The sequence below is a fragment of the Oryx dammah genome, unplaced genomic scaffold (genome assembly GCF_014754425.2).
Source record: "Oryx dammah isolate SB20612 unplaced genomic scaffold, SCBI_Odam_1.1 HiC_scaffold_3, whole genome shotgun sequence".
Classification (NCBI taxonomy): Eukaryota; Metazoa; Chordata; class Mammalia; order Artiodactyla; family Bovidae; genus Oryx; species Oryx dammah.
The window spans coordinates 41,797,006-41,811,798 of record NW_024070187.1 but is presented as its reverse complement, the minus strand read 5'-3'; the positions used below and the strand labels follow the sequence as shown (position 1 = coordinate 41,811,798).

At 42.2% G+C, this 14,793-nt stretch overlaps 1 protein-coding gene across 1 annotated transcript in view; it reads right to left on the bottom strand.

Moving 5' to 3' along the window:
* Window positions 1-340: 340 nt before the first annotated feature.
* LOC120861983 (cytosolic beta-glucosidase) overlaps window positions 341-14,793 on the bottom strand; it is a 134,061-nt gene continuing 119,608 nt past the window's right edge. Inside the window, exon 5 of the mRNA XM_040237933.1 lies at window positions 341-1,376. Within this exon, the coding sequence (XP_040093867.1) occupies window positions 1,174-1,376 (203 nt within the window). The 3' untranslated portion in view covers window positions 341-1,173. The remainder of the gene's footprint in view (window positions 1,377-14,793) is intronic.

Sequence of the window (14,793 nt, the reverse complement as noted above, 5' to 3'; positions counted from 1 at the left end):
CCTGAATATTCATGGGAAGGACTGATGCTGAAGCTGAAACTCCAATACTTTGGCCACTTGATGTGAAGAACTGACTTATTGGGAAAGACCCTGATGCTGGGAAGATTGAAGGCAGGAGGAGAAGGGGACAACAGAGGATGAGATGGTTGGATGCCATCACTGACTTGATGGACATGAGTTTGAGCAAGCTCCAGGAGTTGGTGATTTACAGGGAAGCCTAGCACGCTGCAGTGCATGGCATCGCAGAGTCAGACACGACTGAACTACTGAACTAACTAAGTAAAAGTGTAGGAATCCAATTGCTATTAAACAACAATGCTCAAATACTTCTTTTGCTATTCACATTCTAATCTGTGTTATTCATTTATTATTTTCCAAAAAGTTTATCAAGCAAGAGAGACATGTACTTGCTCATGCATAGCTATGTGCCAAACACATGAACCAATCACCTTTATTAAGTAGGTTATTAATTAATTCCTCTGGTGAACAGAATGTATAAAGATATAATGTGACTTTTTTAATGTGCCCTTTATTAATTTTTTTAAATGCTTCATCAGCTCTATCAAGTCTATTCATAAGTTTTCCAAATATTCAAATACAATTTCAAATACTCTGCCAATTCTTTTTCTTTTCAGCTCTGCAGAACTCTCTCCTGAAGTTTTCTGATAATGTGTCTAACTTGTAATTTTTATATCTATACTAGATTATATAGCAGAAAGTTATGGACAGTGGACCTGCTAAGGCAAATAACAATTTATGTAAACAAAAAAAAAATAGATTCATAAACAAGCCTTCTTAAATTAAGCGATCTGTTCTTAGAGGGTTGCAAATCATGAGCACACCCTGTTTATAAATTTTGCATTACTTTTTCTAGAAAAAAAATCTAAGGATTTAAATTGAAGCTACCAAGTCCATCTGATTTCTTAATACAAAAATCAATTGCAGTGATTTTCTACTTTTTCAAAAGCCTCATTGATCAAATACAAATAGAGTAAAAGCCATCATTAAATAATTTCCAGGCACTACATATTCAGACTTCACGATCACAGATCAGCTGGTAGGACATACTGATTACCAAGGCAACTTGAGGATGTCTGCAGGATCACCAAAGCAGATTCCATTTCCAAGGGCAGAGTCCTTCTCCAGGTGAAATTACCCAGCTATGGGTAGTTTCTATGGAGGCCCCTCCAGGCCATTGTTTCGGATGATCTTAGCATACTCCTTGGCTGATGTGTAAGGGACTCGGGGTCTTGCTGGATCTTCAAAATCAACGTGGAAGAGACCAAAGCGGCTGTTGTATCCCTGGTTCCACTCAAAGTTATCCAGGAGAGACCAGGCACAGTATACTTGAAGATTGACTTTGTCAAGTTGGATAGCTAAAATTACAAAAACAAAAATTTACCAATTACTCAAAGATTTTATGGAAACATAGACAAAATCATTGATGACCAGTATGGGTGGGTAGCCTTCTCCTGCTGAAGCTCATAGTGGAAACAGAAGAAGCCTTGTTTCAATCCTCTTTTCCAATTTCCTGTTTTAAACAAGCATGGGCTTCATTTAGGAAGTTAGATTACACACCTTGTTATTTGTCAGCCCCCTGCATCACATGGGGGAGCTCTTTAATCTCTGAATTTCAGCCAAGTCCAAGTATATAAAAGACCCAATTTTGCAAAACCAATACAGTATTGTAAAGTAAAATAAAGTAAAAATAAAAGAAAAGAAAAGAAACTCTGATGAGAAAAAAAAGTGTAAATAAATGAATAAAGAAATTATTACACTAAAAAAAGTTAAATTACATAATTCTAAACATCTGGGGACTTCCCTGGTAGCACAGTGGTTAGGAGACCACCTGCAGGGTGGTGCAATGCAGGGGGGCGCAGGTTCGAGCCCTGGCCCAGGAGGATTCCACATGCTGGAAAGCAACGATTAATAAGCCCACATGCCACAACTACTGAGCCTGCACTCTTGAGCCTGCTTGCTTCAGCTGGAGAGGGCCTGGGTAAAGCAACAAAGACCCAGTGCAGCCAAAAATAAATAAATAAATAAAATTAAATATTTTTTAAATATAGTAACTTTAAAAAATTAAAAATTAAAATAAATATTTGGTTATTCATTCATTTTGAAATGTATTTTATTCATTCATCCATTTACTCAATGCATGTCTTGTCAATATCTACTATTTTTCAAATACAAAACACACATATACAGAGTTTCTCCTTAGTACCCTAGAACTGCACTCAGTAAAAACACTACTAGCTTCTAAATTCAACTCCAAGATAATCTAGAAAGCTCAATGATAAACTGGAAAAAAGTGATAACATAGCTGAGGAGGCCCCAGGTCTTACTTTGTGTCCTTATGACCAAATTAATATATATTTTATAATTCTGGAAGTAGAACCTCCAAGATGAAAAGGACCAGCACAGGGTTCTGGCCGTGCTTTTACCCCAGCCTAAGAAGGTACAGAAATGTTAGGGCATTCTCTCTGCCCCATGTCTAAACTCAGAGTGGTGCCAAAGACCTAGACCACCTCCGCTACAAATGCACATATGTACAAGCAAAACATCCTATATAATTTCATCTGCAGATGCTCCAGGCCCATCCATGGACTCCATGGTAAGATACCAAAGGGTGGAGAATTCTCTAAGTACACTAATTTCTATTTTTTAATCAGGGAATTAAGTTCATTTTTAATTGGCATGTTAAGTTTGGAAAACTCTTCAGTTCAGTTCAGGTCAGTTCAGTCGCTCAGTCGTGTCCGACTCTTTGTGACCCCATGAATCGCAGCACGCCAGGCCTCCCTGTCCACCACCAGCTCCCAGAGTTCACTCAGACTCACGTCCATCGAGTTAGTGACGCCATCCAGCCATCTCATCCTCTGTCGTCCCCCTCTCCTCCTGCCCCCAATCCCTCCCAGCATCAGACTCTTTTCCAATGAGTCAACACTTCGCATGAGGTGGCCAAAGTACTGGAGTTTTAAGCTTTAGCATCATTCCTTCCAAAGAAATCCCAGGGCTGATCTCCTTCAGAATGGACTGGTTGGATCTCCTTGCAGTCCAAGGGACTCTCAAGAGTCTTTTCCAACACCACAATTCAAAAGCATCAATTCTTCGGCGCTCAGCTTTCCTCATACATGACTACTGGAAAAACCATAGCCTTGACTAGACGGACCTTAGTCAGCAAAGTAATGTCTCTGCTTTTGAATATGCTATCTAGGTTGGTCATAACTTTTCTTCCAAGGAGTAAGCGTCTTTTAATTTCATGGCTGCAGTCACCATCTGCAGTGATTTTGGAGCCTCAAAAAATAAAGTCTGACACTGTTTCCACTGTTTCCCCATCTATTTCCCATGAAGTGATGGGACCAGATGCCATGATCTTCGTTTTCTGAATGTTGAGCTTTAAGCCAACTTTTTAGGTTATATGAATTTTTGTTGTTGTTGTTATATGAATCTTTGCATTGAGCATTTTATTTCCTTAAAACAATAACAAACAGACCTTATTTGTGGGATTCACTAATATTTGTTTTATGGTGCAGAAATTAAAGGGCAGGTTTTCTTTATAAGATAGATATATTCCTAAATAAGTTTGGAGAAGGAAAGGGTAACCCACTCCAGTAATCTTGCCTGGAGAATCCCACAGAGGAGCCTGGCAGGCTACAGTCCATAGGGTTGCAACAGGTTGGACACGATTGAGCTACTAACACAATTTCTTCCTACATAAGTTAGATGAAAATGAGCATTTATATAATAAATCAAATTTTAATTTTACCAGGGATTGCTTTCTTTTTTTTTTTTTTCAGTTAAGAACTAAGTAATTGTTCAAATTTTTATTTTGATGCACCAGAGATTGCTTTCAACCCAAATGACTCTTCTAACTTCAGCAAAATAAAATCTACCTTTAATTTTCCCTGTTATATTTCTGTATTTTCCTGGTGTCTCGAAAGTACTATACCCATGAACATGTGGTGATCTCCAAATCTTGGAATTTTTTTTCACTGTAGATGTTCCATAGACAAATGGAATTGTTTTCACTATAGATATTCCTTTGACAAACATTTTCCGACAGGTTAACTGATGCATAACCCCTTGACCTTTATGGAGGAATGCAACGGGCTTTACCTAGAAAGTGCCCTGTGAATGGCCTCAAGGCAGGAAGTAAACCAAACGGGACAGATTCCTTTGCAATGAAGTATTGTTGGAAAATGAAACATATACCACTCAAGTACAGCAAGCTTTACAGGAATTAAAACATTTACTAGGTATTTCTTTCCTTCTACCTGTCCACCTTGCCACATGTGTCTCCTCCCCTATCAACCACAATCTGCAAATACCAAATTTTTAAATAATCTTTTTATATTTAATTTCTGGATGGAATATATCTAAGAATGATTTTTGACTACTTTATAATTCAATGTGGGGACATGTGAAAATCAGCACTTTTTCTTTCTCATTTGCAGAACTACTGCTCAACAAGCCAGTCTGCCAGGTATGAAGCCAGACAGTTTCTAAAAGCATGCACAGTCCCACGCATCACGTCCAAAAGGATTGATTCATGTACTAAACTGGGGGATAAAAATGATGCCCTGCCTTCTTGGAAGGGAACAAAAAGGAAATCTTGACACTTTCATCATTATCTGCCAGGAGTTCCGCAGCAGGCACTAAACGGCCCAAGTGACACTGGTGGATATCTCTGCGTTTTCATTGCAGGGACGCTCAAGTAGAGAATTACCTAGTTAGGGCTGAGGAGCCACCCTGCTGGAATCCTTCTCATGGTGCTACCACTGGGAAAAATTACAAAACCGTACTGGAACCTGCATGCCTCTCCTGTTCCAATCTCCTCAAGAACAGAAAGAAACCATCATCGCATTTCTTGTCACTGTGATTTATAAAGTCCCAAATCTATGCAGGAAAAAAACACTCCTGTGAATCCACTCTCTTTAAGCAGAGTTTCAGGCCGAGTAAACACAGACTGACAAGAACTGCAGATGAGTACCGAGCACCTGGGGATGTGAACAAGACACCCATCTCGGAATAACCAGAGTTTGGTTCTGAACTAAAAGATGAGTAGGAAAGGCGTCACGGTCAGCAGGTTGGATATAAAGATGAAAGGATTTCTTATCTCGTAGCATTGGAATGATGTTGAGTCATTTACAGAGATGGGGATGGACTGAGTGTGTGTCATACAGAGTGAAGGAAGTCAGGAAAAGAAAACAAATACCATATACTAACACACTTATATATATAGAAGCTAAAAAATGGTATAGGAGAACCTATTTGCAGGGCAGGAATAGAGACACAGATGTAGAGAATGATGGGTGGACATTGGTGGTGGGGGGATGAGTTGGGAGTTTGGGACTGATGGATATGCACTGCCGTGTATAAAACAGATAGCCAATGGGAACCTACTGCATAGCGCGGGGAGCTCAGCTTGATGCTCTGTGATGACCTAGTGGGTGAGATGTGGGGGAGGCTCAAGAGGGAAGGGATATATGTATACATGTAGCTGATTCACTTCATTGTACAGCAGAAACTAACACAATATTGTAAAATAACTATACCCCAATTAAAAAAAGAGGCAAGGAGAAAAATATCTAAGGTTTATTAATATAGTATAGCCTCCGGCTGTTCTCATTATAACTCCAGTGTTATAATATGCACACACACACACACGCACACACACACTCACTCCCCAGTGTTCACCAAAATGAAAAGGCTGAGGAGGTGGTCCTTCGCCAGACTGCTCTCTCTACACAACTTTAAGTTCAAAGTGTTCCCAAAACCATGCTCAGGTTCAGTAAGTTGCTACAAGAACTCTCCAGAACTCACAGAAACCTCTTATAGTCAAGGTTATGGTTTATTCAGCAAAGGATACATATTAATATAAGCCAAAGGAAGAGGCACACAGACCAGAAACCGATGGGCTTCAAACAGAAACTTTCATTGTCTTTTTCTCTAGGAGTCAGGACAACTTGTCCTCTTGGTGCTGACATGTGACAACACATACAGAGGACTGCCAGCCAGAGAGGCTCACCTGAGCATCAGTGTCCAGAGTTTTCACCGTAACTGTGTTATTAACATATTGGCATGACCGACTGATTGTTCATGTGAATGAACTCAGTCCCCAGGTCAAGTGACGCTGTATGACCCAAAGCCCCCCACTCAGGCACACAGTCAGTCTTCTAGTGAGACTAGCCCTCACCCTAAACAAAGACATTCTGTCATATAGCAATAGATTTTTCACCCAGAAGCTGAGGACAAAGGGCAATCTACTCTTTGGGCAAAATCAAATTCTTTACTACACACACACACCCCTATTTTAGAAGCTGACCATTTCATGGTATTGTGCATATTCTCCTCAATTTACTGACCTACGTGGTGCCATGATTATGCCTGTTTACTGCTGCTGTTCACAGCAGAGAGAATAGAAAGGAGAGATAAGAAATTCTTCCTCAGTGATCAATGCAAAGAAATGGATGGAAACAATAGAATGGGAAACTCTGGAGATCTCTTCAAGGAAATTAGAGATACCAAGAGAACATTTCATGCAAAGACAGGCTCAATAAAGGACAGAAATGGTATGGACCTAACAGAAGCAGAAGATATTAAGAAGTGGCAAGAATACACAGAACAGCTATACAAAAAAGACCTTCATGACCCAGATAATCACGATGGTGTGGTCACCAACCTAGAGCCAGACATTCTGGAATGTGAAGTCAAGTGGGCCTTAGGAAGCATCCTACCAATAAAGCTAGTGGAAGTGATGGAATTCCAGTTGAGCTATTTCAAATCCTAAATGATGATGCTGGTAAAGTGCTGCACTCAATATGTCAGCAAATTTGGAAAACACAGCAGTGGCCACAGGACTGGAAAATGTCAGTTTTCTTTCCAATCCCAAAGAAAGGCAATGCCAAAGAATGCTCAAACTACCACATAATTGCACTCATCTCACACGCTAGTAAAGTATGTATAGATGCGACAATTGTACTATAAAGAAAGCTGAGCGCCAAAGAATTGATGCTTTTGAAGTGTGGTGTTGGAGAAGAGTCTTGAGAGTCCCTTGGACGGCAAGAAGATCCAACCAGTCCATCCTAAGGGAGATCAGTCCTGGGTATTCATTGGAGGACTGATGTTGAAGCTGAAACTCCAATACTTTGGCCACCTGATGCGAATAGCTGACTCATTGGAAAAGACCCTGATGCTGGGAAAGATTGAGGGCAGGAGGAGAAGGGGATGACAGAGGATGAGACGGTTGGATGGCATCACCAATTCGATGGACATGGGTTGGATGGCGTCACTGACTCGTGGACTCCAGGACTTGATGATGGACAGGGAGGCCTGGCGTGCTGCAGTTCATGGGGTCGCAAAGAGTCGGACATGACTGAGCGAATGAACTGGACTGAACTGAACTGAACTGAACTGAAAGTAATGCTCAAAATTTTCCAAGCCAGGCTTCAGCAGTACATGAACCATGAACTTCCAGTTGTTCAAGCTAGATTTAGAAAAGGCAGAGGAACCAGAGATCAAATTGCCAACATCCATTGGATCATCAAAAAAGCAAGAGAGTTTGAGGAAAACATCTACTTTTGTTTTATTGACTATGCCAAAGCCTTTAACTGTGTGGATCACAACAAACTGTGGACAATTCTGAAAGACATGGGAATCCCAGACCACCTGACCTGCCTCTTGAGAAACATGTATGCAGGTCAGGAAGCAACAGTTAGAACTGGACATGGAACAACAGACCGGTTCCAAATCAGGAAAGTACATCAAGGCTGTATATTGTCACCCTGCTTACTTAACTTATATACATCATGAGAAATGCTGGGCTGGATGAAATACAAGCTGGAATCAAGATTGCCAGGAGAAATATCAATAACCTAAGATGTGCAGATGACACCACCCTTATGGCAGAAAGCAAAGAAGAACTAAAGAGCCTCTGATGAAAGCGAATGAGGAGAGTGAAAAAGTTGGCTTAAAACTCATCGTTCAGAAAACTAAGATCATGGCATCTGGTCCCATCACTTCATGGGAAATAGATGGGGAAACAGTGGCTGACTTTATTTTTCCGGGCTCCAAAATCACTGCAGATGGTGATTGCAGCCATGAAATTAAAAGATGCTTGCTCCTTTGAAGAAAAATTATGACCAACCTAGACAGCATATTAAAAAGCAGAGACATTATTTTGCCAACAAAGGTCCATCTAGACAAACCTATGGTTTTTCCAACAGTCATTTGTGGATGTGAGAGTTGGACTGTGAAGAAAGCTGAGCATGGAAGAATTGATGCTTTTGAACTGTGGTGTTGGAGAAGCCTCTTGAGAGTCCCTTAGAGTGCAAGGAGATCCAACCAGTCCATCCTAAAAGAAATCAGTCCTGAATATTCATTGGAAGGACTGATGCTGAAGCTGAAACTCCAACACTCTGGCCACCTGATGGGAAGAACTGACTCACTGAAAAAGACCCTGATGCTGAGAAAGATTGAAGGCAAGAGGAGAAGGGGATGACAGAGGATGAGATGGTTGGATGCACCACAGACTCAATGGACATGAGTTTGAGTAAGCTCCAGAAGTTGGCGATGGACAGGGTGGCCTGGCATGCTGCAATCCATGGGGTCACAAAGAGTCAGACTTGCCTGAGCAACTGAACTGAACTAAACTGCTGCTGTTGCTATTTATTTGCTAAGTCGTGTCCAACTCTTTGTGACCCCATGGACTGTAGCTCGCCAGGCTCCTCTTCCCAGGGGATTTCCCAGGCAAGAATACTGGAATGGGTTGCCATTTCCTTCTCCAGAGGATCTTCCCAATCCAGGGATAGAACCCAGGTCTCCTGAATTGGCAAGGCAGATTCTTCTATCTGCTGAGCCACCTGGGAAGCCCATGCTTGTGTATCTCATGTTACAAAGGACTAGAAATCGGGCACTCAGAATCAATGGGATTTATTTCCCCACAGCTTATAAAGAGATAATCTTTGTTTTCAAGATTGCCTAGGACTTCTATAAGACATCCATGAATGTGACACAGTTATTAAGCTACAAAACAAACTAATCCACAGAGCCAAGCTGCCAGGAAAAGAATCAGTGGACAGTGCCACAACAGTGCAAAAGACAGCAACTTCACAGGGAAAAAAGAGATAAGCCCAAAAATGGATGAGAAGAAAAAATTATAGGCTTCTAGATTTTCATGTGTCAAGTAATGGTAATCTACGCTACCCAAGAAAGTAGTGAAAATAAGTAAACATGCTGGATAAATTTTTTTTTTAAACAAATCTTCAAAACAATGGAAAGCTGACAGTTTCATATGGACTTACCAGGACAAAGCAGGAAGTGAGAACTGAGATTGGTGGGCATGGCAGCTACTTTTGCATGATGAAATTTTCCAGTCTTAGAAAATCAGAAACTTTTTCTCTTTTCTGGAGTGAGAATAGGTGTCAAAGAATTGTAGTTTGAGAACTCTCACACAGAAAGCTAAGATCCCAAAAGACTAAAACTTCAGGGTAAGGGTGAGCCAGAAGGAAACCGGTCACTGGAAAATCACAAGTCACCTGGTGGTTCAGAAAATGTCAAGCAATATGACTGATGTCCTTATAAGAAGAGAGAGAGTCACCAGGGGCGCATGACCACAAAGGAAAAACCAGAGAGGGCAAAGTGAGAAAGCACTTATCCAAAAGCCAGAGACCTCAGGAGAAGTCAAACCTGCTGATATCTGAACTTTGGACTTCCAACTTCCAGAACTGTGAGAAAACAAATTTCTGTTGTTTAAGGCACCCAGCCTATAGCATTTTGTTACAGCAGCCCTTAGCAAACTAATATAGGTTGAGGATGGAGAATTTCTGTTCTTAATAAATTCCCTGAGTGATTTTTATATTTAATCAAGTTTGAGGCTCATAAACCTAGCATAAGCTCTGATGGGCAACTACAATTTTTGATCCAACCCCAGAGCCATCCTCTAGAGGCATATGTTAGACAATCTTCATCGGCCCCTCTCCTCAACAGTCATAGCTAGAGGAGCTCTGTGGAGAGACACAGCCATGTGTGGGCCATAGGTTTCAGACATGGAGAACCACTGTGAGACTGAGGGGAAAATGCTGCATGCTTAGGAGCGTCAAATGCCTACTCATCCCACTGCTTAGCCCATACCTAGCCTTATCCCCGGAGAAGGCAATGGCACCCCACTCCAGTACTCTTGCCTGGAAAGTCCCATGGATGGAGGAGCCTGGTAGGCTGCAGTCCATGAGGTCGCTAAGAGTCGGAGATGACTGAGCGACTTCACTTTCACTTTTCACTTTCATGCACTGGAGAAGGAAATGGCAACCCACTCCAGTGTTCTTGCCTGGAGAATCCCAGGGATGGGGGAGCCTGGTGGGCTGCCATCTATGGGGTCGCACAGAGTCGGACACGACTGAAGCGACTTAGCAGCAGCAGCAGCAGCCTTATCCCAGCAGATCGTGGGAAATCATCTCAATTCACCAAGTGGGATGGATTGATTGGATGCTCATACAAAAGATGCGTGCATCCAAAGCCCATGAGTGTGTCCTTATTTGGAAAAAAGGGCCTTTGCAAATGTAAATGAAGGAGCTCAAGATGGGATCACCATGCATAATGTGTCTGTGTATGCTCAGTCATGTTCCACTCTGTGAACCCATGGACTGTGCCCCACCAGGCTCCTCTGTCCATGGAATTTTCCAGGCAAGAATACTGGCGTGGGTTGCCACTTCCTATTCCAGGAGATCTTCCCAGCTCAGGGATCAAAGCCATGTCTCCTGGCTCTCCTGTATTTGCAGGTGGATTCCTTCCACTGAGCCACCTGGGAAGCCTCTATCATGCATAATGGTGAGTCCTAAATACAGTGACATGTGCCCTTAAAAGAGAAACAGGGAAGTTATACAAGGAAAAGGGCAATATACAAGGAAGAGAGGCAGACACTGGAGGGATCTCCTGCAAGCCAGGCAACGCCAAGGCAGCCACCAGTAGAGAAGCTGGTAGAGCAGCTTGTACCCAGGGGTTTTCCAGGTGGCGCTAGTGGTAATGAATCTGCCTGCCAATGCAGGAGAAGCAAGATTCTCCCTCGGAACCTCCAGAAGTTGCCGATGTTACTGATAAACCTTCATTTCAGACTTCTGTCCTCCACACCTCTAAGAGAAGACATTCATGCTGCTTAAGCCACCAAGTTTGTAGTAATTTGTTTCAGCAGGGACAGGAAACAGACACAACAGACTCTCTGGGGTAGATGCCAACTGGGTTCCAAGTCCCAAACCACCCACCTGATTCTGCTGAGTGCTTATGAGAATCCCTCCCAAGGCCCACAAAACTGGAAAGAGTAAGCCTTCCCGGGACACAATTCAAAGCAGATTTTCTGGCATGCGTCCCACACACTAACTTTGAAAATGTGTCTCTCAGAGTTTGGTGGGTGTGCACAAGAGCACTACAACTGGAGGACAGATTTAGCTGTTAAACAGTTCCCAAGAGAAGTGGCACGCCAGCCGCTTCCCCTTTCTTTAATAAAATAAAATAAAACAACATCAGGAAGATCTAAACATAGAAAATGCATAATAAGCCATCCCCTCCCACCCCCAACAACTCCAGGTGAGTATCAGTGGCCGGACAGCATCTGTGAAAATGCCCAAATAATCCTGAAGCTGGAGGCCCCACCTGCACATGGGAACTCTCCAAAGCAAAAACTATGACTCTCTGAAAAAACAGTCTTTGAAAAGCAAAGGCTAATTTATAAATATTTTATAGGAAAATGACAATTAACCAGAAATGAGCTTAAAGATTTCTTAATTATCTGCATTGTTCCTATTACTTAGATTAGATTAGGGTGGGGGTGGAAGTAAATAGCAAGCAGATGAAAGGTATCATTTAAAGCTGTATTTTTATTTATTTATAAAGTTGATGGGTGGATAGGTACACATTTGGAGTCACCTTCTGTAGTTTCTCCATCAACATTACTTTTACAGTTACCTCTGCCCCAGTACATAAATTGTAAGAACCAAAGTTCTCAGCACATAAAATTGTCTTCTATTAGAAAAGCTGCCTTCCATGTCCCACTCCCTCCCTTTCTCGCTTCCTGCCTTCTTTGCTTTCTTTCTGGGATTTACTTTCCCTTTCTGTAAAATGAGGATGATAGCATTTTCTTCCAAGGATGGTGGTGGGTATTAAATCAATATAAAGCTCTATACACAATGCCTAGTTTATAGTAAATACTCAATATACACTACTTGTTGGTACTGTTATTCTTGTTATTTTTCTCAGAGTCTGGGAGGGCAATGAATGAAATCTGTTTTTTCTCTTCCTCCCATCTGGCTCCAAACAGCTTTCAGAGCGTGTAGAGTCAGCACAAAACTGTTCAATGCTGAGAACCAGAGAAAGCAGGGCATCAAGGGAAGGGCAGCATCTGGGGCCGGGTTTGTGCCTGGTGCAAAGGGTCAGTTGTGGGTCACGAAAAATAAATCACTAAAGACAGGGGCCTTAGGGTGAGGCTGCCAGAAACACTGGATGTTGCTGAAGCCTCCCTGCAGTACACTTGGAGGTGGGAACAGCATCACTTTAGGTTTCAGGGATCCACATCCATCCTTGGGGCTTCCTCATGGCTCAGTGGTAAGGAACCCACCTGCCAGTGCAGGAGCCACGGGAGATGCAGGTTCGATCCTGGGTTGGGAAGATCCCGTGGAGTAGGAAATGGCAACCCACTCCGGTATTCTTGCCTGGACGATCCTATGGCCAGAGGAGCCTAGTGGGGTGCAGGCTGTGGGGTCCTAAGAGTCAGACCCAACTTAGTGATTAAACAGCAACAACACATCCATCCCACATTTATTCAATAAATATATATTGTGTTAGGAATTGGGACCATAAGAGTGAACAAAATAATCAGCCTCTCTTTTTAAAGAGCTTAACAGCCTATATGGAAGACATATCTTAATCAAATTACCACCCTGTGAGCCTTTAATTACAATCTGTGAAAAGCATTATGAAAGGAAAGACATAGGAACTATGGGAAAGAACAGCATATTAGCTAACATTTATTGAGCATTTGGGTACCACTGTAAGGGCTTCAGGTATGCATTAATTCATTTAATCTTTACAGTAAACCTGTGAGTTAGATGGATATCACCATTGTCTTCATTTTACACAAAAGGGAAGTGATGCACAGAGAAGTTTGGTAACCTTTGCAAAATTCAAATATCAGGTAACTAGGGGAGTTGAGACTGGAACTCAGGCAGGAAACCGATGGAGCTATAACACTACACTGAGTCTGTGCTTGTTTTGTTTAAAATGCCAAGTTTCTTTTTTTTTTAATTTTTAAATTTGTATATACTTTTTAAAGGTTACTTTCCATTTACAGATGTTACAAAATACTGGCTCTCTTTCCCACATTGTATAATACATCCCGGAGCCTATCTTGCATCCAATAGTTTGTACCTCCCACTGCCCCACTCTTATACTGCCCCTCCCTCACCACTGCTAACCACTAATTTGTTCCCTATATATCTGTGAGTCTTGTTTCTTTTTTGTTATATTCATTGGCTTGTTGTAAAATTAGATTCCACATATAAATAGCAGTATATATTTGTTTCTGTCTGAATTAGTATAATGCCCTCCAAGTCCATCCATGTTGCTGTAAATGGCAAAATTTCCTTCTTTCTTATGGCTAAGTAGTATTCCATGGTGTGTGTGTGTGTGTGTGTGTGTGTATTACATACCACATCTTCTCTATCCATTCCTCTCTATCCATTCATCAATTAATGGACACTAGATTGATTCCATACTTTGATAATTCTTTGGCAATTGAAAATAATGTTGCTATGACCACTGGGGTGCGTGTATCTTTTCAAATTAGTGGTTTTCACTTTTTTCTGATATATACCCAGGAGTGGAATTGCTGGGTCACATGGCAGCAAGCATGTGGATAAAAAGGAACACTCTTTCATTGTTTGTGGGAATGTATCTTGCTGCAGCCATTGTGGAAAACAGTATGGAGGTTTCTCAGAAAACTAAAAATAGAACTACTATCCTAAGTCTTGACAATATGCTATAGTGGAAGATCTATCTTAGGAAGGGTGGGAGAACAGGACAGAGGGAAATGGAAACAGTTTCTTGGAATGAACTAGAGCTGAGAGCTCAAAGACTAGCCAGACTTATCAAATGCTACCAGTCAGGTTCTTTCTTGCTGCTGCTGCTAAGTTGCTTCGGTCGTGTCTGACTCTGTGCGACCCCATAGACGGCAGCCCACCAGGCTCCCCCGTCCCTGGGATTCTCCAGGCAAGATCACTGGAGTGGGTTGCCATTGCCTTCTCCAAGGTTCTTTCTTACTTGTAAGTAATAGAAGCTGACCTTGACTGACAAAGCAATAAAGAGGTGAAGCGGCAGTTGAGCAGCACAGGAGCGGCGGCCGAGAGGACATACCCCACATCCAAGGTAAGGAGCAGTGGCTGCGCTTTGCTGGAGCAGCCGTGAAGAGATATCCCACGTCCAAGGTAAGAGAAACCCAAGTAAGACGGTAGGCACTGAGAGAGGGCATCAGAGGGCAGACAGACTAAAACCACAATCACAGACAACAGGCCAATCTGATCACACGGACCACAGCCTTGTCTAATTCATGCTGTGTGGGGCCACCCAAGACGGACGGGTCATGGTGGAGAGGTCTGACAGAATGTGGTCCACTGGAGAAGGGAATGGCAAGCCACTTCAGTATTCTTGCCTTGAGAATCCCATGAACAGTATGAAAAGGCAAAATGATAGGATACTGAAAGAGGAACTCCCCAGGTCGGTAGGTACCCAATATGCTATTGGAGATCACTG